Source organism: Idiotropiscis lumnitzeri, chromosome 9 (genome assembly GCF_059441095.1).
Source record: "Idiotropiscis lumnitzeri isolate Australia: NSW breed Sydney's pygmy pipehorse chromosome 9, RoL_Ilum_1.0, whole genome shotgun sequence".
Taxonomy (NCBI): Eukaryota; Metazoa; Chordata; class Actinopteri; order Syngnathiformes; family Syngnathidae; genus Idiotropiscis; species Idiotropiscis lumnitzeri.
Window position 1 is genome coordinate 11344227 of NC_142399.1, and position 24466 is coordinate 11368692.

General features: G+C 40.3%; 2 protein-coding genes across 4 annotated transcripts in view; one reads left to right on the forward strand and one right to left on the reverse strand.

Moving 5' to 3' along the window:
- Positions 1–750: 750 nt before the first annotated feature.
- LOC148330233 (transmembrane protein 26-like) lies at positions 751–8695 on the reverse strand. Of its 2 annotated transcripts, none has more exons than XM_088305138.1 (6): positions 8387–8695; positions 6190–6286; positions 5135–5227; positions 3289–3488; positions 3065–3144; positions 751–1449 (listed from the first exon to the last, which is right to left on the reverse strand). In XM_088305138.1, exons 1-6 carry the CDS (start codon positions 8581–8583, stop codon positions 1154–1156), a joined length of 963 nt encoding a protein of 320 aa, XP_088161264.1. In that variant the 5' UTR covers positions 8584–8695; the 3' UTR covers positions 751–1153. The 2 variants fall into 2 exon arrangements, with proteins under 2 accessions (XP_088161264.1, XP_088161265.1); XM_088305139.1 differs by lacking the exon at positions 8387–8695 and adding an exon at positions 7996–8184.
- Positions 8696–18803: 10108 nt separating this feature from the next.
- The window catches only part of arid5b (AT-rich interaction domain 5B), a 77951-nt gene continuing 72288 nt past the window's right edge, over positions 18804–24466 (forward strand). Inside the window, exons 1-3 of one of the 2 annotated variants that reach the window (XM_088304694.1) lie at positions 18804–18916; positions 19194–19285; positions 19580–19837. In XM_088304694.1, the coding sequence (XP_088160820.1) occupies positions 19265–19285; positions 19580–19837 (279 nt within the window). In that variant the 5' untranslated portion in view covers positions 18804–18916; positions 19194–19264. Of the gene's footprint in view, positions 18917–19157; positions 19286–19579; positions 19838–24466 lie in introns of those variants that run through there. The other variant, XM_088304695.1, reaches the window with a different exon arrangement.

Genomic DNA, 24466 nt, shown 5'->3' on the forward strand with positions numbered 1-24466 from the left:
GAACTTCATTATCCACGGCGTCCCGCTATTATCTGTCGTTGAATCTTCAGGTCTTGATATAATTATGGTATTTTTTCCGACATAAAACTGTCATGTAATTATTGACTACCTCAAGAATAGACTCATTAGCGATGTGTCACTCCCCTTATGTCCTCAGCGGGGCGACATATGTCCGTTTTTGTACGGGAACTGACATTGTGACTAATATGTGAGATGTCATATTTTGTATGGAACAAGTTATAAATACCAGGACATTTACATTAATCAAGCTCTATACTCTATATACTCTAATTATAATTACTGGAATCACTGCTTGTGTAAGACTAATATCTTTTTAAAATTCATACATAAATCTGGGCAAAAGTTACAGATTATTTTTTGGCATATTCAAAGTAACTCATTAAAACTTGTGTTTTTTAAAACCATAGCAACACAAACAGAATGAAATGAATCCCTTGTTGCCACACTTTTTTGTACAGCAAGAAATGCAGTTTTATCACACAAAGTCAGGTTGGGGGAGTAGATGTTTATGGTCTTATTTGTCTTTTTATAGCTCGTATGAAAATAACAAAAGTGTGTTACTGTCTATGAAAAGCAAAGAACGAACAGTCTGAGTCAGCACTAAATGAAATGCAGTAATTACCCAATGTTTACAGTGGAGTACGTTCTGTTTCACCTTCTTGACTTGAGTTCAAACGTGTCCTGCAATGTCACGATTTGGCAGCACTTTGATTCATGTTTTTATGGGAAGGAAAGTCTTATCTTATCTGGGCTTGATGACTATTTTCATTTGGCTTTTTTTGTTGTTGAGCTGACACTTTCAAAAGGATCCTGAAACTTCCAGACACCCCCTTTTTTCCTGTGCTTCTTCCTCTTTTCCTGTTCGTGTCTTCAGCTTTAACACCACTCCGGTTACTCTAGTCCAATCTTCTATGAGAACGGACCAACTGTCCTGTGAGTTTAGCAACAGAAGGATCAAGCGTGGACACTGAAATGTGGCAACAAGTGTAAGAACATGGCTGAAAAGAGTACTTTTCTCAATTAACTGACATGGCGGGACACAGGAAGACAACACAACAGTATTATCGTCTAATCAATATACTTAAGAATCACTCAGGGTTTCGCTTTTACCCCATTGATTGATTACACCTAATTATGGGATGGCACTGCCTAGGCCACTGCCACTCCGGGAAGGTCTAAAGTCCTGGCAGATGACGGCTAGCCTGTACACATTCAAAATGACCACCAGGAAGTTCTTGATGGCGAAGAAGACCAGCATCTGGTGGAAGACGTCGAAGTAGGTCATGACAGTGAGTCGCACCATCAGGAAGGGGCCGTCCTGGATAAACAAGGCCTCCACGATACCCCAAATGTCCGTGCTGTGTTTTGTCAGGAGGGAAACCTCGCGTACATCCTGGTCGTCCACCAACTCCAACTTGGAGTTCACCACTGTCGGAACAAGCAGGAAAAGTGTCTTAAATGTGATCAGATACCTTTGGCGTCCACATGAATACAGTGGTGCTTTGACATGTGATTTGTAATTTGTTCCGTGACCACACTTGTATGTCAAAATACTCCTGTCTCAAATCATCTTTCCCCCTTTGAAATGAATCCATTCCAACCTCCCTGCCAAAACATTGTAATGTTTTTTAGTACGAAAACTAGCGCTCCATATTGCACCTTATAACAACACGCAGTAATAATATAATTAAATACATAGAATTAAGGACGGCGCGGTGGACGACTGGTTAGCACGATGGCCTCACAGAGCAGAGGTCAAGGGTTCGATTCCAGCTCCGGCCTTCCTGTGTGGAGTTTGCATATTCTCCTGTGCCTGCGTGGGTTTCCTCCGGATACTCTGGTTCCCTCCCACATTCCAAAAACATGCATGGCGGGTTGATTGGACACCCTAAATTTCCTCTCGGTATGAGTGTGAGCACGCATAATTGTTCGTCTATGTGTGCCCTCCGATTGGCTGGCAAACAGTTTAGGGTGTACCCCACCTACTACCTGAAGATGGCTGGGATAGGCTCCAGCGACCCTTGTGAGGACAAGCGGTACGGATATAGGATGGACATATAATTAAACTGTTTTTGCTCATTTTTTTTTTTGCATCAATTCAGTGCTGCTTCCTTCTGGTGTGTGTGCCTTAGCCACCAGAGGGCAGTATAATACAATTCTTTTCCATCTATGTTGCGATGATACTAATCCTCATTGCGCCAGAAAAAAATCGTAACCATGTCACTTAAACTAGGTTGTGTAAATCACCATTTCTTTTGAGTCTTGTCACATTTTACTTGTTTTGAAATGTGAAGAAAAAAAATGAAATGCGCCGTTTTGATGGTTGCTAGCTCGGATACCACAGATCGTGTTGAAATCACTATACAGTAAATATTTGTTTAGCTGTCCCAAACATTGAATATATCATTCTTGCTTATTGAAATCTGTTTGGGGACAAGATCGTTTTTATTCTTATTTTATTTTTATTTTCCTGTTTCTAAAAGAAATTCTAAAATAAATATGTCTATTTTGTCCAAAATCCAGTCAGATTATCTTTGAACAACTGGCCCCAGATTATTGACAAAAACGGTATATTTTCACTTTAAATCAGGTCGCTAATGTACGCTATTTCCACTGGACAGCAACAATAATTCCAATCAAAAGGTGTTCTCGCATCAACATCAGCAATGGTTCTCAACTTTTTCTTCTCCCAAAGAGAACGTTGCTATTATGCCCTCGGCAGTGGGGGCGGTGACTGCAGGCAGGTCGCTGGAGCAAACATTCAGCTGCCACTTTACGGCAAGGTGCCAACAAACACTAGTCACGCGCCACTTTGTAAACAGAGGTGCATACGGTGACCTATGGATGTTATATTGGTGACCTCATGATCTAGCTCTGGTTTGGTTCTCTGCCAGTGAGACACCAAGATCCACAATTTGACTCAAACTGAGGATTGAATGCCCAAACAGCACAAACAATGTTTGCATTCTTATTATTTATTTATTTTTTTATTATTTATATTTATATTTGTTAATTTTTTATTTATTTTTTTTAATTTACTCACCAGCCAAATGAAGAGGGAACTGCAACATGCTCCACGTCCATACGGCTAAAATGATATAGACCAACTGAGGACTGTTCTCTCTGCGAAAGACAATGTACAGAAAGAAATCGTTTTTTTTGGTGCGTGGTGCTGGTACTTAATTACAATTGTTCTCATATTGACAAGAGACAAAAACACAGAGCTCAGCGTAGGCCTGCTGAGCAAACATGATAAGAGCCACGCACTTGACATCTGACAGCGTCTCACTCGTGAATTCGAGGATGTCCGCCGCCGTGCCGACGAAGATCAGGAGGAGCTGAGAGAGTTCGTCTCTGGTGACGCCGCCCCCCAGGGGTAGAAGCCACTTTCCCACGATGAGGAGAATGAGCAGAATCTGATGAAGAGCGAGGATCCACTCGTTGGAGCACAACGCCTGGTTGATGTTCTGGAAAACCAGAAATGAGGTGTGAGTGTGTGTTCATGTTTCTTTGTAAATGAACATCTGGATGTGTTTACACTTGGCTTGGAGTGTTGTAGCAAGCAGCTAACTGGGTTCACTCGCAGTTACACGACTCTGCTGGATGTTATTGAAGCCTACCCCCACCCTGAAAAGGAAACGGGACCAAGCATGTGTTTTCTTTTTGGGGATAAAAGCGTTCTGAGGTGTATCCATGACTCATGGGATATATGGGTGTAGTGGTAATCTCACAATTGCTTGAATAGTTACTTTTAAAATGATCCAGTGTTGTATTATCAATTTTATTGACCGTGGTAATAAAACAAAAGAGGATACTCGTATTTGAATGGATTATTTTCTTTGTGGAGTACCCCAGAGATCACTTATAAGACCACTTCTAATCTCCTTACACAGATTTGACTTTGCATTTGCTCTTGGCGATTTCTTCGCTTTCAGACACAGTACAACAAATCGTGTTTCGATTTGACATGAAACATTTTTATCAGCATGTTATGTTTTATAATATTGCGGTAAAGCGGCGTTTCTATCCACTCGCGCCTTAATTACACCGTTCAACTTTTCCCTGACTTTTCCCAACGGATTCCGGCCAGTACTCCTGAGAAGGCTCTTTGTCTCACTCCCTCCAATGGTCAGTTGTGCCTGAGACTTTGAGACGTCTGGTGCTGCATGCATTACGTCAACACTCGCATCTTTGTGCAATGTTCTTCGCGTGTTTATTCTCCCCACACTGTGAACCCAATTTGTCTGAGATTCAAAAATTTGAACGCTCCAAAAAGTCCTGTCAAGTCAGTGTTGGTGTAATTATTAAGACATTTAGATGTTTTTTTTTTTCTCTTGACTCTGAACTGATGATGTGTCAGCGTGTTATTGACTGTCTGTGTTAGTCTGACACAAAGTTGGGGGTGGCAGGAGCTCAGTCAGGAAGGTCTTGGCTCTAAGAACTTGGCTTCAGGACCAAAAGCCAGTTGGTTCTGCTCTCGCAATAAGTCCATCATTGTGGTTTTATTGGAAAATGACTTGAATTCTTTGAAACTTTCCTTTTTCAGCTTGTAAATATACACATACAGTGTCGTTTTAGCTCAGGAAAAGGTCCTCATTGCGCCACTACTTCTGACGATGTAAGTTTAAGACAAACTTAAATCCACAGTTTATGGATATGTTTACTGGTTGCTCGTCAGAGGTATGATTATTCCTTCCAAACTAACAGTTTGTTTTACAAACTCCAAATCTGAGCTTTCATTTATTCAAATAACCTGAAAGTGTAACTGAAGGTTTTCAATAGCTTGTCACCTGAAACCTCATTTTTTGTTGATTTACTACAATTCAACAGCATAATGATTTGAAACTAAAGCCTTTACATAAATCACACGTACAGCCTGTTGTCAGCATTTTTTTTTATTTTTTTTTATGGAAGCGCGGAAGACAAAACAGACTCATGACACCAATCGTGTGCTAAAGACCTTTTTTGACAAATTGGCTTTATTTTTGGGTTACTGTCACTATTCTGAATCCTGACATTGCTGAGTAGTGAGAGAATAATCTTGACCATGTATGTCACTCATCGCACAGCAATAGCGCCGACTAATAATACACCAACGTGAAGTCATCTTTACCTCAAGGTAGTTCTGGTATGTGAGGTTTTCCCCTGTGGTCTCGTTCAGAGTGATCACTTGTTTCACGTTCTCCCACGAGTCAAGCTTCTTGCACTGCGACAAGGTAGATTCTCTGTTAATAGCTAATTAAAGGCCATTTGATAGCAAACACACTTGGCGACACTTTTATCAATGAGCAATACGGCAATAGACGAAGCCCTCCTCACAACAAGTCTGGCGTGACAGTGCGATCGAGCCCGATGACTATTTGTCACTACTGACTAAACCTGTTCAGAATAAATCATCTATTGCCATTACGTCATCACATCATATGACAACAGGAACATTGTCTGACAGCGTCAAAGCCAAATAAAATAAAATTCCAGCATGTTAATAACAAAAACGGCCCATGTTGTCTCCCTGACCCTGATCTAAGTAATAGTTATTAGATAATCCATCCCGCCATTTTCTATAGGACTTGTCCTCAATAGGATCATTCAACAAATTGATTAGATATTTCTAGAATTTATATAAATCGTAAGAGCAACACTCATCCATTAAGTACGTTGAAAAAAATGTTGTTGAATTTACTCATTTTTATTTCGTCAAGTGGTTGCATGAAATTAAATCATCATATTATACACACTCATATATGTATATATATATATATATAAAAAAATATATATATATATATATATATATACATATATGTATATATATATATATTCATTTAAATTTATTAAATAATTTTTCAGTGTGGCCGTATATATTTTTAGAACTCTTCATATTGATGTAGTTGCATAAAACTAAGTCAAACTAAGTGATTAGGTAAATACAGAATATTTTGAAATTTGTGCTGAGCCGACACTTTTTGCAGTTTCAACAACACTGGGTGTGGTGAAGGACTAAAAAAGCATATGGATCTCTGAAATAATATAGATAAATAATGGATAAAATTGGTGGTCAAACACGGTGACGGGATGAGATTAAGAAAGCCACCAGGTTGAACAAACAAAAACAAAACAAACAGTTGTCAAAAATGATGGGCCCATGCAAATGTGATTTGCTCCTTCTACCTGAGGGTCGCTGACTTTGTCCTGCTGGTAGTGCAGCTCCAGGATCCAGATTGAGGGAATGATGCTGATGAGAAAGAGAAAGATTGGAGGGGAAAACCTGAAAGAGAATGTGCAAAACTCTCCATGAGAACGCACAATGGGAACGAATGTGGTCATACAAACAACAACAAAATTGGGTAGCGCACCTTTCAAAGTTGCTTCTCAAAGTTCATCTCCTATCCTGCTACTTCCTGTTATACGCTTTGAATTGATTTCAGAACTTCCCTTCACATTTAGTAGGAAGACTTGCAAGATGAAGCAAATTGGCTGACTTCAGTGTTCCTGAGTATCACAAAGCAGAGCCGACAATATTTGTACATCCTGTCTTGGAATAGCTCAGGGGAAAGCCTCCCGGAAAAGGTTCTCAAAGCGTTCCTGTCCTGTTTCTAATATTTTGGGTTCAGAATTCAGTAACACGAGGGAGACCCACAATATTGGTAAAGCAAAGCATGAGAGAGGACATCTATTCTGGTATCCAAATATTTCATGTCTTACTTTTTCTGTATGTGTACCATACAAATGGACTGTAGTGCTTCCTCCTGAACAAGAACTTGAAGAGGAAGTCAACTCCAAAGTTTTCTCGAAAAGAATATGTTCTGTGCAGTAGGGCTGCACGATTATGGGGAAAAAACGGATCACGATTATTTTACTAATAATTGAAATCAGGATTATTCAAATGATTATCTTGGGGGGGGTGGAAATTTTTTTTAAATCTAAACAATATTAAGACTTATTCCTTAATCCTTTTGGATTGGATTTCTAATCAAACTTGTTACTTTAAAGGGAAAAAAATTATATCAAAACGTATGGAGAGCGTCGGTCCTGTATACACTTATAAATTGCTCGTTGTAACATTTAAATAAACAATTTCTATACAGCACTCACATTTTTACTGAAGTAGAGTATTGAAATTCAGTGTTTATGTCATTGGATGACTTTTTTTTCCTTGCTAGGAAACATTTCAGCTGGTCAGAGACAGCACCGCTGTCCTCTGTTTGAAATAGAATGAGAGACGCAATCTGTTGTCATGTGCATTCTTACCGATGCCTGTTTGCACTGTAAAAAAATGGGGAGTGATATTTACTTGAAAGTTTTTTCCATGCAGAAATTCGAAGTACATTTTACAAGAAGAGTTTTTGAATATTTTCAAATGTCACTTGTAGGTTGAAGACATTTTTTTCTTTAACACAGCACATTTCATACACAGGGAATCTCACTGCGGTGAAGGATCGAATTCATAAACTCAAGGTTGGGAGACGGCCACTCTACACATGAGCCATGCCACGGCTACAGTGTAGTGAATTAGTATATTGTTGGTGTCTGCATGGTGGAAACCTCAGAATTCACCACCGCAACAGATTTTGGTCTTCTTTTAAAGATTACAGCAATATACTCATCCACAGTCACAGAGCCATAACTCAGGTGTCGAGTAACCTTGAGTATGGAAGGTGCTGAGTGGAAAAAATAAAAGTAAAAACTAACTTGCTTTAAGTGGCTTTTTAAAATTCATTCATGAGTAACATTTACTCAAAAACTCTTCTTATAAAATTGACTTAGAATGTCTTAGTGAGTAAGTAAAAATCACTCCCCATTTTTTTACAGTGTGCATTGAAAACGCGTACAAGGACAGATGACAAGAGCAAAGAGAGGATTTGGTTTTCACCTAAGTCAATTTCCGTCTATTACATGCCATGTATTTGCATTTCAGATAAAGTTCCCAGAAAAATTAGTTCAGTCAATTTTTTGGCGATATTTTTTAGTACTCACAGCTCGGCCTGGTTCAGTGCAGAAGAAAAATCCAAAGAGTTAAGGTGTATGTAGCTCAACATTCAAATAACTGATTTGATGGTTCCCCCCAAAAAGTGTGATGCTTGTCTTGTGGGAACAAAATTAAATTGTGTTCATAAAATGTACAAAATTCATCATCCGCGATCGTGTCCTGTTTCCCAGGACCACACTTCCATGCGACTAGTAACAACAATGATTTTTGTTTTTCAGATTGCAGGACGTCTATTTCGGGCAGATTTATTGGGGTGGGGTGGGGGGCGACAACTCAGTCCTCATTGTCCTGACGAACAATAGCAGCAGTAACCTTACAGATCACAATGAGCTGGGAAACGAAAAATATTTTATACAGTCTACAATGCGCTTCTTTTACCATTTATAATCTTGTCCTTTCCTCCTCTTCAGCGTGACGATCATCTCCAGCAGAAGCGGCACGAAGAGCAGCGTGAGCAGCCAAAAGATGTTGTCTCCCTTCACCCACGTCACCCGCCACACGCCCGCCAGCGACACGAAGAGAAAGAGCGCCCTGGTCACGATGGCGCACGTAAACTTCAACACGCTCAGCATCATCTTTTGCCGTCCCCCTCCTCTAGCCGGTACAGTGCACACTCCCGACTGACAAACTCCACATATGCACCATTAAGTTTGTGACACTCTCACAATAAAAAAAAGGGCCTCAAAGTTGAAGCTCCGCCCACTTGAGTGGGAGTGGGAGCTGCAGCGTGCAGCCACTCGCTTTAGAATACATGACACAGTTTGCCTGGTTGATGTCGAGGATTATTCAGAGACAGCAGTTTAGGAACTGCGTTTGCAAAAGTGAAATGTCCACTGGAGGGCGCCAGAGACCTCTGAATTCTGTACACTTGGTCGAAATATATAGCTGCAGCTGCGGTGCTGAGTCATAAAAAAAAAAAATATATATATATATATATATATATATATATATATATATATATATATATATACATATAAACATAACGTGGTAGCATTGGGAAAAAAACTTTGAGTACACTTAAATGCTAAATGAAACAGTTGTATTATTCTCAGTTCAAAGTTACTTTCCCCATGGGTAATAGTGGAAACATTACTGAAGTGGTTTTCAAGTAGCACTATCATGACCAAAATTGAATGCTTAACGTAGTAGTCTGTAGTGTTCTTAAAATACGAGACAAAGGTTTTATTCTCATGAGTAAATTGCGTGTCAATAGTACGAGTGAATGTTTTCCAACTTTTAATTGGTAGTGTGTTTTTAATATAAGCCACTGTTGCATTGTGCATAGTTTGAACAACATGAACACCACGCTTGAATTGGAAAAGAATATTTAAAAAACGATTACAAAAAAAGTTTAATGAAAGAATGTACTCCAGCTAAGTTTTTCTTCAAACAAGCATTTCTTAAAGTGTAAATACAAATTGTACAAAACGACGTTAAATGTACTTCGGGAGTGATTCTTTTGACTACCACTAGAGGGAGCCCGCTTACTTCCAGATACTCCACTTTCAGATGCACTTATTCTGGAAACAAAATCAATACAATACAATACAGTACAACTTTATTTATATAGCGCATTTCACAACAGCTGGGACTGCAACGACAGTTAAAAGTGCATATTGTCCTTCAAATTTAATTTTAAAAAAGTTAAATGTCACCAGATAGCTAATCTTTTTATTTAAATAAAATATATCTTAATAATTTTGAAAAGGTGGTAACTGTTAGAAAGTATCACACTACTCCAGAACTTTCCATCACATGAACCACTAATCCACCTTTCACATGAAAGAACTCTGTGACATATTGTCGACCCTTGGCTTCTTTCTCCGGCCTAAGATGGAAGCGAAGACACTTTCCATTTTTGGCAACTGGACTTCAAAGACGTCTTGTCGTCTGCGCCTTGACTCACTGTCAGACGAAGTAAAAATCTGGAGCGGGTAGACGGAACCATCTGATGTAAATGGAGAGGGGGGGCCATTGGGAAGATTTCCTAAACAACTACACTTACTGTTGCCTCCAATACATTGTAAATATAATATATGAGTAATCGTACATTACAGTGTGTCATATTATTTTGTCAGGATTATAACTTTATTAGGGGCCCTTCTAGGTCCCTGTTGATCATGCACCTCAACAATCTGTCTCCATGTCCCCCCTTTTCGGCGCCCCTGGTTAGAGGTACATACCCGCTTTACGCTTTAAACCAAAAATATATTTTTTTATCAAGTACAGTAGTCATAAAGAAAGACAGACAGACAGACAGACAGACGGAAAGAAAGAAAGAAGGAAATAAATAAAGAAAGAAAGAAAGAAAGAAAGTAAAAACAAATCACTGTATTTTCTGAATGCTCAACAATTGACCTGATTGTGCTGCATGTTATGTCATTTCCTCTTTTACGCAACAGCACATGAAATCAATTGTGTGTGCCTTCACTTTCAATACTTTTATAAGATTGCATAAACCAATCAGCTCATATTGTCTCAGCAGTCACGTAAAAACCTTATCAGGCATTCTAATCACAGATCCCATTATCTCGCCTGTGCGGGAAGTCACTCGCGAGGCAAAGTCCACCCTGACACACACACACACACACACACACACACGCACGCACACACACGCACGCTGCTCATGCTGAGTTGTGTTGAAAGAAGCGGCCCAGCCAAACTGCCAATGGAAGCCACAGGCTGGCTGTGACCTTGCAAGGGAGAAATACTTTTCCTGTCTTTGTTCCGACATGTTCATCATCATCATCATCATCATCATCATCATCATCAAGACGAATATGATGATGATGATGATGATGAAGATGATGAAGATGGTGATGATGATGTTGATGCTAATTACGATGACTGTGACGATGCTGTCTCGTTGTCCCAATAGGGGGCGCTCAACACCACGTGAAACAAAAAACAATGAAAAAAAGGCTTCAAATGGATACCACGTGCTCGTTTATTTTGGGTGAGTACAAGTTTATACCCCCGCTTCCAAATGATTGTTTTCTTTATTTCCGTATTCCGGCAAAAAAAAAGTGGTTGGACACGTTTGTTACTTGCTGAATTTGAATATGAGGGATCACAAGAACAGCAGCTCAACAACACTGTCTATCCAATACGGTGGAGCACAGAGACGGTTCGCTAATAACAAAAATATATGACTAATTGACGCCCATTGTGGCGCTTGACTTAATACCAATCAGCATTTCCAAAAACAAAAATAAAAACAAATAAATAAAAAAAAAGGGTTGGCTTTATAAAAAAATAAGGGTTTCGAATAAGACTGCCCATCATCAATCAAAGAACAATTTTAACTTCTTTGTGATAAACAACTCAACATTAATATTTCACAACACAAAAATATAATACAATACAATACACTACAATACAATGATGAAATAAAATAACAATTCTAAATAATAATTCAAAAAATAATTGCCAATATTATGTTTAGAGATCCTTCCATCAAGTGCTTGGGGTCGGGGGCTCAAGCATCTTGGTGGGTCTGAATGGATACCAATTTGTTGTCCATCCAAGTTCTGTAGTCATGTTCCAACTGGTTGCTTTGGTTTTTACTTTGGTTTTTGTTTTTTTTTATCTCTTTTCTGAAAGTTTATACCCAAGAACTGTTGGTGTCTTTTATTTTTGCTTTTTTCATGTCCTTTTTTCCCCTTTTGATGCCCCTTCCCTATCTTAATGTGTTTTTGTTGAGTTTCGTTTCCCCCCTCTTTTTTTGTTTATCACCAGTCCACATGTGTTGTCTTTTCAGCTTGCTTTTTGCTCTTTTTTTCCTCCTTATTATGTCCAGCGCAGGTTTCGCAAGCTATGTCCCGAAGCTGCTGTCTTTGGGTATTGCTTTTTGCTCTCTCTCTTTTTTTTACGCCAGGTTCCATAACCATGAGTTCCCAGGAAATGTTATTGCTGTCATTGTTTTCATTTTGTTCTCAGTTTTACATAATATTTTTTTCTTTTTCTCTTTCTTTTATTTGTTTAATGTCATTGGGGTTAAAAGTGAAGCAGGTGTCTCATTACGTAGCCACGCATTCCTCATGCGCTCGTTGCCAAAACGCCAGCCTGCGCGCACTCACACATGTCAGGCATTTGCATTGCAAGAAATTGCACTTGAAATGGGTAACACATGACTCATTGTCTCTTTCTCGTCTCTGTGTCGACAGCTGCAAGCGGCCAAGCGCTTATTAGATAAATATGATTCAGAGCAGCCAAGCTCATCAAAGCTGTTCCAGTGTAGAATCTCTGACAAAAATAAGATTTTGTCCCACCCCCCCCAAAAAAATAAATAAATATATATATATATATATATATATATATATATATATATATATATATATATATATATATATATAAAGTTATAAAGTTAAAGTTATAAAGTGGAAATGTGATGCGTATTTTGCATTAGCAATTAAAACAGGACGCTATTATGCGGCGATGCGCTTAAAAAAAACAACACGCGCGCGCGCACACACACGCACACACTCGCGCACACCTCCTCTTGCCTGTGCGGTAAACAGCCCACAGATGTTTTACATCGATATTAACAAGTTTTCATTTGTCACCAGCAGAAGAAGCGCGAGGATTAACCTCGCTATACGCGCCGCATATCCCACAGCAATTTGGTCCCAAACAGCGAGAGGCTTTCTGCGTAAGGTCATCGAGTAAACCTGGCGTCGCCATAGCAACCCAGAGTGGTGACTAAATTGCCTTATAAAAGGAGATAAATCGTTAATGCGCAGAGGAGATTACTTCTGCGACGCAGCCTCTGAGTCATTTTGAAAATATGCTTTGAAAAGGATCGTTTGATTCGTGCCCATTTCAATCATTCATTGTTTTGCCACAGTGGTGTTTTTAATATGGCAAATATGTTTTGGCTTTTCCCTCTTTCCTCCTTGTTTATTTTCTCACCCCCCAACCTGGTTCCAACATGTTTTTTTTCTTGTCTTTTGTTATTGCTTTGTGCGTTCCCCTTTTTCTTTCCTTCTCGTTTCTTTGTTTCGCCCTATTTTCCACAAACAGGGAATTCCAGCAGGTGTTGTTTTTGTGATCTTTCCTCTGTTGTCCCAGTTAATTGCTATTTAACCCAACTACGATCTAACAGGTGTTGTTGATGTTGTTTGTTATTTGCTTGCTCTTTTCTCTCCATTTATCCCCGTTTTCAAAATACAGGTTTTAACAAGACTTCTCTTTTGTCGTTTTCATTATGAAATGAGGTCATTTACCCCCTTTCGTCTGGGGGGTGACGTCATATGTGTGCCAAGTCAGATTTTCAGCACGTTGATGTCTCACATGTAACCTGAAGCAAGAAGGAAATAGAGATGTTTGTGTTCACTTGCTGGAAATCCAGTCCCTGTGAGATTGTGTCAGATAAAGATGAAAATATTAAGGTTGATCTCACTCTCTGTGCTGTCGACCAAGTGTTATCTAGCTTGAAAAACAAATTTGAAGAAACATTTGGAGTTTCAGCACAATACACTCAAGCTTACAAAGTACATATTGTGTGAAGCAGAGCTGTGACTAATGCAGGTACCTGATTTTTTTGTGTTATATTTATGAACAATGTAAATTTTTAACTCTTAAGTATGTACACAGTGATTTTGCATTTTTCAGCACAGCACCACCTGCTGGAGCAAGCGGGTCACCGCCCCAAGAGGAGAGGGCGATACGCGTCGTCAAATCAGGCGATCACAGATGCACGCTGACACTCATGAACCTTTTAGGACAAATTCCCCATGCAGGTCGCCGCCTTAAGCGTGCATGGTTTGAAATGCAGCCAACGCCTCGTGTTGTCTTTTATTGGATCGCTCAGACGGCGAGGTGACACGGCGAACCTCCGTGATAACACACGTACGACTCACGTGCAGCTGGAAGTCAATCTAGCCGGTTCAATCTTTCTCATTTTTTTTTTTTGGGTTAAAGCCCCATCGGGCATTTACATAAATCCATTATTCACGCTTCTAATCCCCGCCTCAGATGGCGAGATATGAAATGTAACTGTATGCAGATGGCTGCGGCATCCAGACAGCTTAGTTTGTTTGCGGTTTGCACTTTTCACATCCCGCTCAGCTTTTTTTCCGACATCGGGTCAGGTCACCCCGGCAAAAAACAAACAAAGCAAATCCTGAGATCTAAAAAAAACAATAGAACCACTTCTCTCAAAAAGGCTAAAAGACTTGAAAACCTGACTTTGAAAACCTGACTTGAGGTGTGAGACCCTACTTTGAAACCGTAACCCTGGCTTAAAACCCTAACATGAAAAGCTAAAGTAGATTTGAAACCCTACTTATCAGCCCAAACCCGTTCAAAACCCTATTCCAGGCTTGAAACACTCATTTTGAAAACCTACTTTTGAAACTCCAACTCAATTTTGAAACCTTAAGCTGTATTTGAAACTTGAATTCTGGTTTCAAACCCTGACCATATTTTCAAATACTGCCACTTGAAACCTTAATCCAGTCTTAAAACTTAATTTTGAAACCATAACCCTCGCTTCGAGCTCTACTTCTAATAATTTCTCAAGGTGCCCATTTATACAAAGGGTTTTGTAATTGTGATACTTTCTATTAGTGCCAGACAACTTCAATTCCTTTTCTTTCCTGCACACGATGACGCTTGCGCCCACCAAAAATCGTCCGTCACTCGGTCATGTGATCCAATCTGACGTGTGTTAATTGGCACTATGCAGCACACATCGTGACATTCATTGTCATGGCAGCCGGGCAGCGAACATTTGCCTTTCCTTTCTGTGTGCATGACAGTCTGCAGTGATTGAGGTCAGATCTCAGCGTAAATTATGCAACAAACCGGGTGATTGTGTGTGCGTGTGCGTGTGTGTGTGCGTGTGGGTGTGTGTTTGATTGAGCAGAGTAGTCGCATGTGGTCTTTTTTAATGTGGTGACATCACTCGTATTATGTATGAGCTGCGGCCAGCGATGCCCCGCAGGAGGCCCGCAAACAAGCGTCGCCAATGCCAACTCAAGCGCTGATTAAAAGCGGCTCCGCTAACTCGTCTAATTGGACCGAGAAATAGAATGTCGCCTTCTAATGAGTCCAACAGGCTAAAATTAGTCGCTCACGTGATCTCCGGTTACCGTCCATGAAACGACACATCAAGTCCACCACATAGGCTCCATATTGGATTCTGTTGTGTTTTTCCATTCCAGTCCACCACACACCACCCGAAGCCACAACACAGGCTTAAAACACTCATTTGAAACCATAAGCTTGTCCGGATTTTGAAACACTCATTTCAAATTCTTGCCTCCACTCTAAATCCTACTTAGAATGACGAACCAGGAAATTGTTATTTGTTTTGCATTTTCTACTTATATATATATATATATATGTTTTGGATTAATCAGTGAATAAATAACGGTTTGAAATATGGATATGGCCACACCCCCTCCCTTCCCTCCATATTTTGGTGGCAGCCAAGACAGGGACAGATCACAATTTGTCCCTTCAAAGTCATTGTAAATGTGTCGTTAATAACATCAAAATAACGGGACCAAACGGCCCCAAAATGTATGTGGACATCTTTTGGGACGTCGAAAAAAAAATAACACCTCCAGAGGTCATACGAAATTGATGCCCACTCGCACGGCAAGTGGTGGCAGACGTAAACGTACTCGACTCCACAGAATCTGAATCCACACCCCTGCCTTGAAACCGTAACCCTTGTTTGAATCCCCAACCCAGGCTTGAAACCCTACTTTGAAAACCGAAACTTTTTTTGAAACCCTAATTCAAGTTCAAAAGCCTCATTAGTAACGCTAACACCTTGAAACCCAACCCAAAATTGAAATTCTATCCTAGGCTGAAAACAGTCATTTGAAACCTTAATCTTGTCTTGAAACCCTACTTGTTTAAAACCCTCACCCATATATTCAACTGCAATTTGGAACCTTCATTTGTAACCTTAATCCTGGCACAAAAGCCTAACCCTTGATTAACACACCAACGCAGGCTTGGAACGCTTACTTGGAACTCTAAGTCTGATTTGAAACACTTAATTAAAACCTTAATTTGAACACAACAGTGGCTTGAAACCCGAATACTGGGTTGCAACAGGAGATTCATAGGCTACATTATTGTAATAACACACATAAACAGACAGACACACAGACATGGTGGAGCACGGCAAAAACGAGCAAGGGGCGCGTTGGTCTCATTTTGCAATGAGCACACTTTCATGAATGCCGGGCTGGAATCCTCATTTGGCTGGGTGGATCGCATCCTACACAATGTGCCAAACCAGGCACTTGGTCACGAGACTCATTTTCACACGCAGTTGCTTGGCTTGTAACAGATGGCGAACGTCCACAGTATTTGGAAGTGCTGCACCGTTATTGGCCATTTCCATTTTGAAGATAGACTCTTGCAAACGTTACCCGACCAAACCCAGAAAACAGGTGCACTCTGATTGGCCGTTACCTAAACCCTTTTCAGTCGACAGCAAGTGGCAAATTGTCCGCCCTCTGAGATGGATAAAAATGGGTGGATTTTGCTGCTTAATTCAGATTCCACAAATGCAATATTAATCACAAATCTGTGTGTAGACTAGTGGGAGTGCATAGAACATATTCTTGTAAAAAAGATTTTTGACTTGACTTCCCCTTTAAGATGGAGATGTATCGGTGGCTATGTGTGCTAGATTTTTTCCGAGTAACCATACGATACTGTATGGCACTGATAGCCAATAATGACTTTGGTATTGGTGCATCACTAGTTGAAAAGAAACCTCAGTGCTCTGCTCAGGATCGTTATCATGTCTCCAGTCAACAAAAAAAGTGCAAAGTGTGAGCATCTTTTATTGATGTTTCTCTTCCTGCTCCTTTTTGTTTCATTTCCCAAAGATCGACCGTGCAAATATTCCAAAATAGAACAGCACAATAAAAGCTGGCTTGTTAGCAATGTATGAGCCTGAGGTAAGCGTCCCAAGTGTGGTTGCATTTATAGGCCGCTACTTTCTCATTCATTTGGTGGGTATCGAAGCTCCCCTCACTGCTTCCAAAATTCCCAGATAACCTCCCCCCCCCCAATAAAAGAGCCCCCACAGGCGCACTTTCTCGTCAATATCCGCATAGAGATTTTTGAGGAGCGACAAGCGGAAAACGCTGGCGATAAGAGCTGGAGTGATGCCATCGATTTAAGCAAGGGACGACTTCATTATGGAGGCCGCCATTCACATTGATAGAGGTCCATTGATTGAGCCGCTACGATGGCAGTGAGGAAAATCAAGAGGAGATAACGCTAAGACGAGTTGCATCGGAGGCACGCTTGGCGGGAATAGCAGTGCTGTTGTCGCACACGTTTTACTGCCGTCAACCCGTGGCGCCAAGTAACGAGTCGATACAGTAATAGCAGAATTGCCCATGTCATTTTTAACTTATAGCCACAATGTCAATACAAAATACTACTAAGGTGCTTGCTTATGTCAAGGGAGATTCTCAGTTATACAGGTGAAAGGTTGAATCGATTTGTGGTGGTGTTTTTTTTTTTTGTTTCATGGAAAACGTTCAAAAATGCTCTAATGCGATTGGGCTAGCGACTTTATTACTGTGTTTAAGTACATGTTTACGGTTACGTCTACTTGAGAATTTATTTTACTACATCGTTCCTCTCCTTGTCAAAATAGGCTGTTAGTTTTTTCATCCTCCGCAGACGACGACATGACATACAAAGTACATAGATGGGGTGGTAATGTCAACTGTGGTTTTCGTATAAGGAAGAAAAAAAACAGCTACAGCATCAATATGAAGAAACGTGACCCAGGGTGTGTTAAAGACAATAGCTACAGATACGGAAAGCAAGACATTTCTCATCTTTGGCCTGATTAAAAGAAAATTTGATGTTGAGAATGATTTGTGGCAAACAACCAATAGCTTGGTCTTCAAAAAATTCACAGTTTCTGGATCAATACATAGACGTGTCAATAAGGTGTCTCGTTTCAGTTGTTCGTTGGCTAATTATGCGTTTTTTGTGACTCAGTTCACATCGAAAGTGAAGCTGCGGGAACACATTTTCATTGCATAAAAACTGACCCAGCGCTAGCTAGCGCTTAATTTGAAATTCTAACACTGCCTTGAAACGAGTGATGTAAAAATTACATTGCGTGTAAGTGTCAGCACTTGAAAAAAAATGCTCCGATTATACGTGACTCTATCTGTCTGTCTGTTCCACTCCTGAAAATGATGTCAATTTACTGGGATGGAAAAAAACGTGTTGCATAATCCACATTGCCAGTAGCCTATGCGCGTGCTTGTGTGTGCATATTCAGTACGTGTGAGTGTGCATGACTTGTAGAGAAACGGCGCCGCCTTGTGGGCACTGTCAGTGGTGCATAATAAACAGCCAATACATCATCCAGAGCTGATTACAAAAATGAGTTGTAAAAATATCAAAACAAAGATATCAGAGATTAAAGAAACGGTACATTATAAATAACAACCTGGTATATTTATATCTGCCATGGAACATTAACTGAGCGGGAGGTTGTTCAATGTTTTCTGACTGACAGCAATTGCTGCAAATATGAAGCTGTTTATTTCCTGCTGGGGCAATAAAATCAAATTGGTTGCAATGGTGGGAAAAAAAGCAAAGAAAAGGCGGAACATCACGAGTCTCTCATTGCCTTTTGAGGAACAATTTGATGGGCCTATTAACTTTCATGTAACATTGTTTCTTGTCGACATCCAAAGCCTGCTCGTGAGCGTGTGTGTGCGTGTGTGTGTGCGCGTGTGTTTGCGCGTTCGCGTGTGCGTGTATGCGTGCGTGTCATTATGTGAGAAATGGGCTTTCATACTCACTCGCTTTTACACAAGTCCTGGAAGGCACATACAAGGGGGGCGTTTAAAAAAACGTGTAATCGATGTAAAATCAACTTTTGGGGGCGGATATATTGCGGTGAGTCACATTTAGTACAACTGAGCAAAATTATTTTAGAATTTGAGCGATATATCACAGCGTATCTCGAATTGGGCGTGATATCGCGTCTACGTTGCTGTACGAGTTAATAGCAAGACTACAAAATTAGCATAACTTGCAAAAAACACCACGTAATGAATCACACATGACAAATACGTTGAAACGCATCACGTGAGCTCGAAAGGACACATTTAAAACGCTAGTTGAAAGTCCAACGAGTGCTATTTTGAAGTGTCTCGCTGTGTGTACCTTGCAGGACCTGCGGCGATCCATTCAAGCCAGCAAGTTTGGAGAGCGTGTTGACTTGAATCAATTCAGAACGTCGCGATGGAGCCGAACTCACTCAAGGTAATAAAACCGCCGCGGAGCCCTTCGGCTTTTCAGCCTGCTTTTTACCTTCGCCTCCGAAGCGTCCCTTTGCGCTGTCGCCCCGCGTTTAAAACGCTCGGCTGCCGCCAAACTTTGACATTTATCATCCGTTCGGCGTCGGCCGCATCCGCGTCAAACGTCGCCCTCCGTTTAACGGCTATTAATAGCTTAGCATGCGGGCAAAATAAACAGACGGCGAGCGCGAGTGACATGTTTGTTGAGCCACTCGTTGATTCCCCTGTGTTCTTATTTCTTTGTGTTTTCTCTCCACAGTGGGTGGGCTCGTCTTGCGGCTTACACGGACCGTATATTTTCTACAAAGCCTTCAAATTCGCGAGCCGGGACGCCGAGGCTCGGATTCTGTCGCTGGGGGACTTTTTCTTGGTGCGCTGCAAGCCGGACGAGCCCGTGTGCGTAGCCGAGTTACAGCTTCTCTGGGAAGAGAGGACGAGCAGACAACTTTTGTCCAGCTCCAAACTTTATTTCCTACCCGAGGACACTCCCCAGGGACGCGGCGTCTCCCACGGAGAGGTAAGGGGCGAATATTTTTATAATTCATCAGCGGCGGCTTTAATTGTCTCATAACCCCCCCACCCCTCCACCCATTCTCCATTTCGATCCTTGGAATATTTAGTGCATTAATTATTTGGCTTGGCTGTATGTGATTTGCCTTCCCCCCCCCCTCTCTCGTCATTGTGCTGCGTTTGCACTTGCCGAGTGTTCCGCGTGGGAATGAATCCCCTTTTTGCGCTTGAAAACATGCATCATGCATTATTTTGTGGACGTCAGTCAGGCGGAAATTGCACAATAGATGTGAATGCGCTCCATGGTTTGCAGATGGTGTGGATGCGTGCTCGCGACGAATGTACAGTTGGACGTAAATCGGAACGCGGCGTAGTCTGTCACGAAGATATGCGTACACATAGAGTAAACGTACGTAGCGTTATGTAGGACCTCGACGTGGTAAACAGATCACACTCTGTTATGCCTTTCGTGCTGTCTGCAAGGTTCAACTTTGCGTCGTATGTCGGGACTGACGTTACGGCTCTGTTGTTATTTGCCACCCTTGGTAACATTGATTCTGTGTCTTATGTTGGCGCGTCTTGTATATAGACATGTGCATCGCAGGTTTGACAAATATCAGGGATTTTTTTAATGTATTGCAATGAATATTTTCACTGCTACTACGAACTCGTGTCCCAAGTGTGCGTAAAACACAGAGAATGTCCATATTTTGTGTTCATGTCACCTTTTAAAAATGAAGATTAATTACAATTTGTCTGCAAGGCAGAAGTAGCTTACATAACTTAAAACTGTAACGTAAACTTTGTTAGTTAATTTATTGTAGCCTACCACAGCTAGTGAGGACAAACATCTATCCATCCTCAGATGGTCAAGGATAGACATAGCCATTGGTGCTCTTCCCGTCGTTTTATTGAACCAATGGGAACAAACTAAATAAGTGACATGCTCATTCATACACTCGCTGCAACAGCACAATTGACACTGTAAAAATATTTGCTGGTGTGATTGGGTTCATGGACTTCTGATGGTTTTGGTGTCGTATGTCAAGGCCTCTATAAACCGACGACCACCTTGTTGCACTGCTGTTTTTTTGGTGTGGATTGTAATATCCATCGTCTTCATCATGTGTCGGAACATTGTATGTTTGTATAGTCACCTCGTATTTTTGCATATTGTTGCTGTTGAGCAAAAAAAACAAATTCTCCAAAATGGCTACGTTTCGGTAAATCAAAATTGGCGTCTTGCTTGTATTACCAAACATTGCATCATTCAAGCTGGTATCATCCCATTTATTACCATCATTTGCTGTTGTACATTAACACAATACCACCAAAGTCATGTTAAATTGTAAAAAAAAAATTCTCTGCTTTATGATGCTGTCATTAATTGAAATAGTGCGTACATGTGCGCACCACCGGACCTCAAAGTCGGCGCTCGCCCGACCCCTTGACCAGACAAAAGGACTTTAATATTTCTCAACTGGAAAAGACTGTGGTGACATCATCATCCCCACGCTATCAAACAGCCATAAGTGATGCAATTAATAAAAGAATCAGCGGGCTAAGAAGTTTAAGCAGAAACAAATCTGCACACAAACTTTTCTTCGTGGCTGACCAGTTCCTTCTGCACCAAAGCATTGTTATAAAATATATTGTTGGTATGTACGAGTACAAAAAAAGTAGGCAAGAGGTGAGTGTAGCACTTTGTATAATTCACACCGGTGAAGTTAACTCGTTATGTTGTCGATACTGCATTCAACAGGAAAAATCGACCTAATTGATGCACTGAATATCAGTTAATGAAAGCAAGTAACTATCTAAAGTTGGCCTCTGACTTTTGAATATTTTTAGAATTGATTATTCTATTGATTATTCCATTGCGTAATCAGATATAATTGTATTTTCAATTAAAGTGTATTACAAAGCAATTTTCCTAATGACTGTTCATTAAGCAATTAATGTTCTTAGGTGATTAAAAAACAACAAGAACTAAACAACAAATAAGCAATATCATGCAAGGCATTGTTTTTTTTGTACTCACCAACCTTTCTGAAAGTGATTCAGTTAGTCATTGTATTCCTAAGTAAAAGCTGATGTTTGTGAATGTCTTGTTTTGATTAAACAAAAGATAATCTTCTGTTTCGATGAAGGAAGAAATCAGAAACTAATTACTACTATCCGATATCTGGTACCGGTAATAGCCCATCCCTAACAAAAAGGAAAGAAAACTTATGATTTTGGTTTAAAAGTAATCCATTTAACAAGAAACACGGGTCACGCGCTCGATTTGCTTTAATGGGCCGCCAAAAATCATGTAGTGGGTCGGATATGGTCCCTGGGCCTTAAGTTTGGCACCTGTGGAGGTTTTTTAACAATTGGTGGTGGCACGATGTCGAAACATTGATGTTGGGGCCTCGTAAACCAAGTTAAAAAAAAATACAGTACTGATGTTTTTGTTTTGGCTCTCATCTTGCGAAAGCACTTTAATGGACCTCCTCTGCATGCACATTCCTCCCTCCCTCCTTCCTCCCTATTTAGTCGCAGATTCTCTTGTCTTGTTTATGTGTGCGAGCGTTGCACAAAGAAAGCCGTGTTTGTACTCGAAGTCTTCCGCTCAAGGTTTACTTGCATTCTTTCCTCTTGAGTAATAAGCGCGCCTATCACGTTTCCCTTTCATGAGAAACATGGCTATTTATGGCCCCCGCCGCAGCTTACACAAGCCATCATCTTTGTCGCTCCGATGCCTATTATGAGCCCCGGGTATCATCTCCTCAAGAAGCAGCTCTCATTTCTGCCTTGCAAATGTGTGATTGGCCTTTAACACGCTGCAATTATTTAGGAATCACTTAAAGGCACACTTGTGCAATACCTCAGCCCCCCCACTGCCTGCTGCAGTGGAGGCGTAAAGGTCCAGTGCAGATGGATTTTCAACCCACCCAATAGGGAATTATGGAAATAATCTTTTCCATGGTCAGTCTGTCACCATAACACCATTCTTATGTGTACAGGCGTCTAAACAGAATGAACTGTTTATCGTAAAATGGAAAATCCTCCGGTAATATGTCGCCATCATGAACGACGCTTTTATATTAGGGGTGCAGGCCATTTGTAGGCAACCTAAATGATGAGGATGAGGGGAAGTAACCATATCGATAGAACATATATGAAATAGTAAATACAAGAATAATTCACTCGTGGTTTGAATTTCATATTTAATAATTTATAATCCAGTTATTTAATAAAATAACATGTATATTAAATGTGTGTATAAAGGTTTAGTTGACTATTTTTAAAAAAAATTGTATTTACAATGAGTAAATTATAAAAAGAGATACTATACTATACGATGAAATACTTTTTATTTACCAATTCTGGAAAAAATGGCTACATTAGTTCAACAAACACTATAGTTAATTTCAACAAGAAAACATTAATTCATGCTCATTTTTTTAATAATTCCTTTAATTCTAATTGATCAACCAATTCTTTATTTCCTTGGAGAGAAAAAAATGTTTTTTTTATTAGAACAAAGTTGACATTACAAAAGTTAACAGTATTTTCATGAGGAAAAACAATCACATTATGAGAATAGTAATAATATAATATCAAAGTCACAAAATTGTGGGAAGGATGATTTTGCGGTCAGGTTTAGGCTGACATCAGATTGTAGAAGAAAACAGCAACAATTTAAAATATTAGAGTATTTTACAATGCAACTTTATTTTTATAGTGCAGTTTACAACAACCGTGGCTGTAACAAGGAAAATGTAACAAAACACCTAAAAAAAGTTAGACATTTTGCAGAAAACATGACCATAAATAAAACATAAGAAAAGTAAGTGGTTTGCAAATATGACATGAATAACATGTAATCCCTTAAAAAAAAAAAAGACAATTTCATGGCAATAATGAGGTGCTAGATTGCATAAATTCCATTTCCTGCTCTGCTGTTATCTTCACATAAAAGAAGCGCAAATAGCAACGAATTACTGGAAGTCTCTGGCATGACACATTTCCCCTGATTTGTGTGTCGTGTATATTAAACCGAGCTTACATTCCTCTCTGTGTGCGTATGTTCATAAACTATCTTATCAGCCTGACTACGTCAAGCAAATCCACTTGATGTGTACACTACAAAAGAGAAAAGAATCCTCCTCTTTGAAGAAAAATGATGACAGGGCAAAAAACAAAAAAGACAATCTAATACCAAAAAGCAATATTCTCCCTCTTCTGGCTTTGCATGAATTATGCAGCAGCTTGCATCATATGGCCTTGTTGCTTTGAAGAGCGATTTTACGCGTGCACGCATGCGTGTCAGGGGGTGCGTTCAAGTACATCCAGTGAACGGGAACTCTTTATTGTTGGCTGTATTACAACACAAGGGGGGAAGTGGACTGGTCCCGACAAGGCGCGGAGTCCTTCGCGACCTTTGCAGAGCGCTGACTTTGCCCCGTGACGCTAATCTGAGTCCGCGCCAAGCGTTTACAGATGCAACATGTAATCCAAAAAACAAACATTAGCGAGGAAGTGGGGTGGGGGTGGGGGGGGGGGGCTGATGAAATTTGCCACCGTGGGAAAATGTCAACACAGCAAGGGGGAATTACGTTTTCAGCTATTCGGAAATGCTCATTACTCA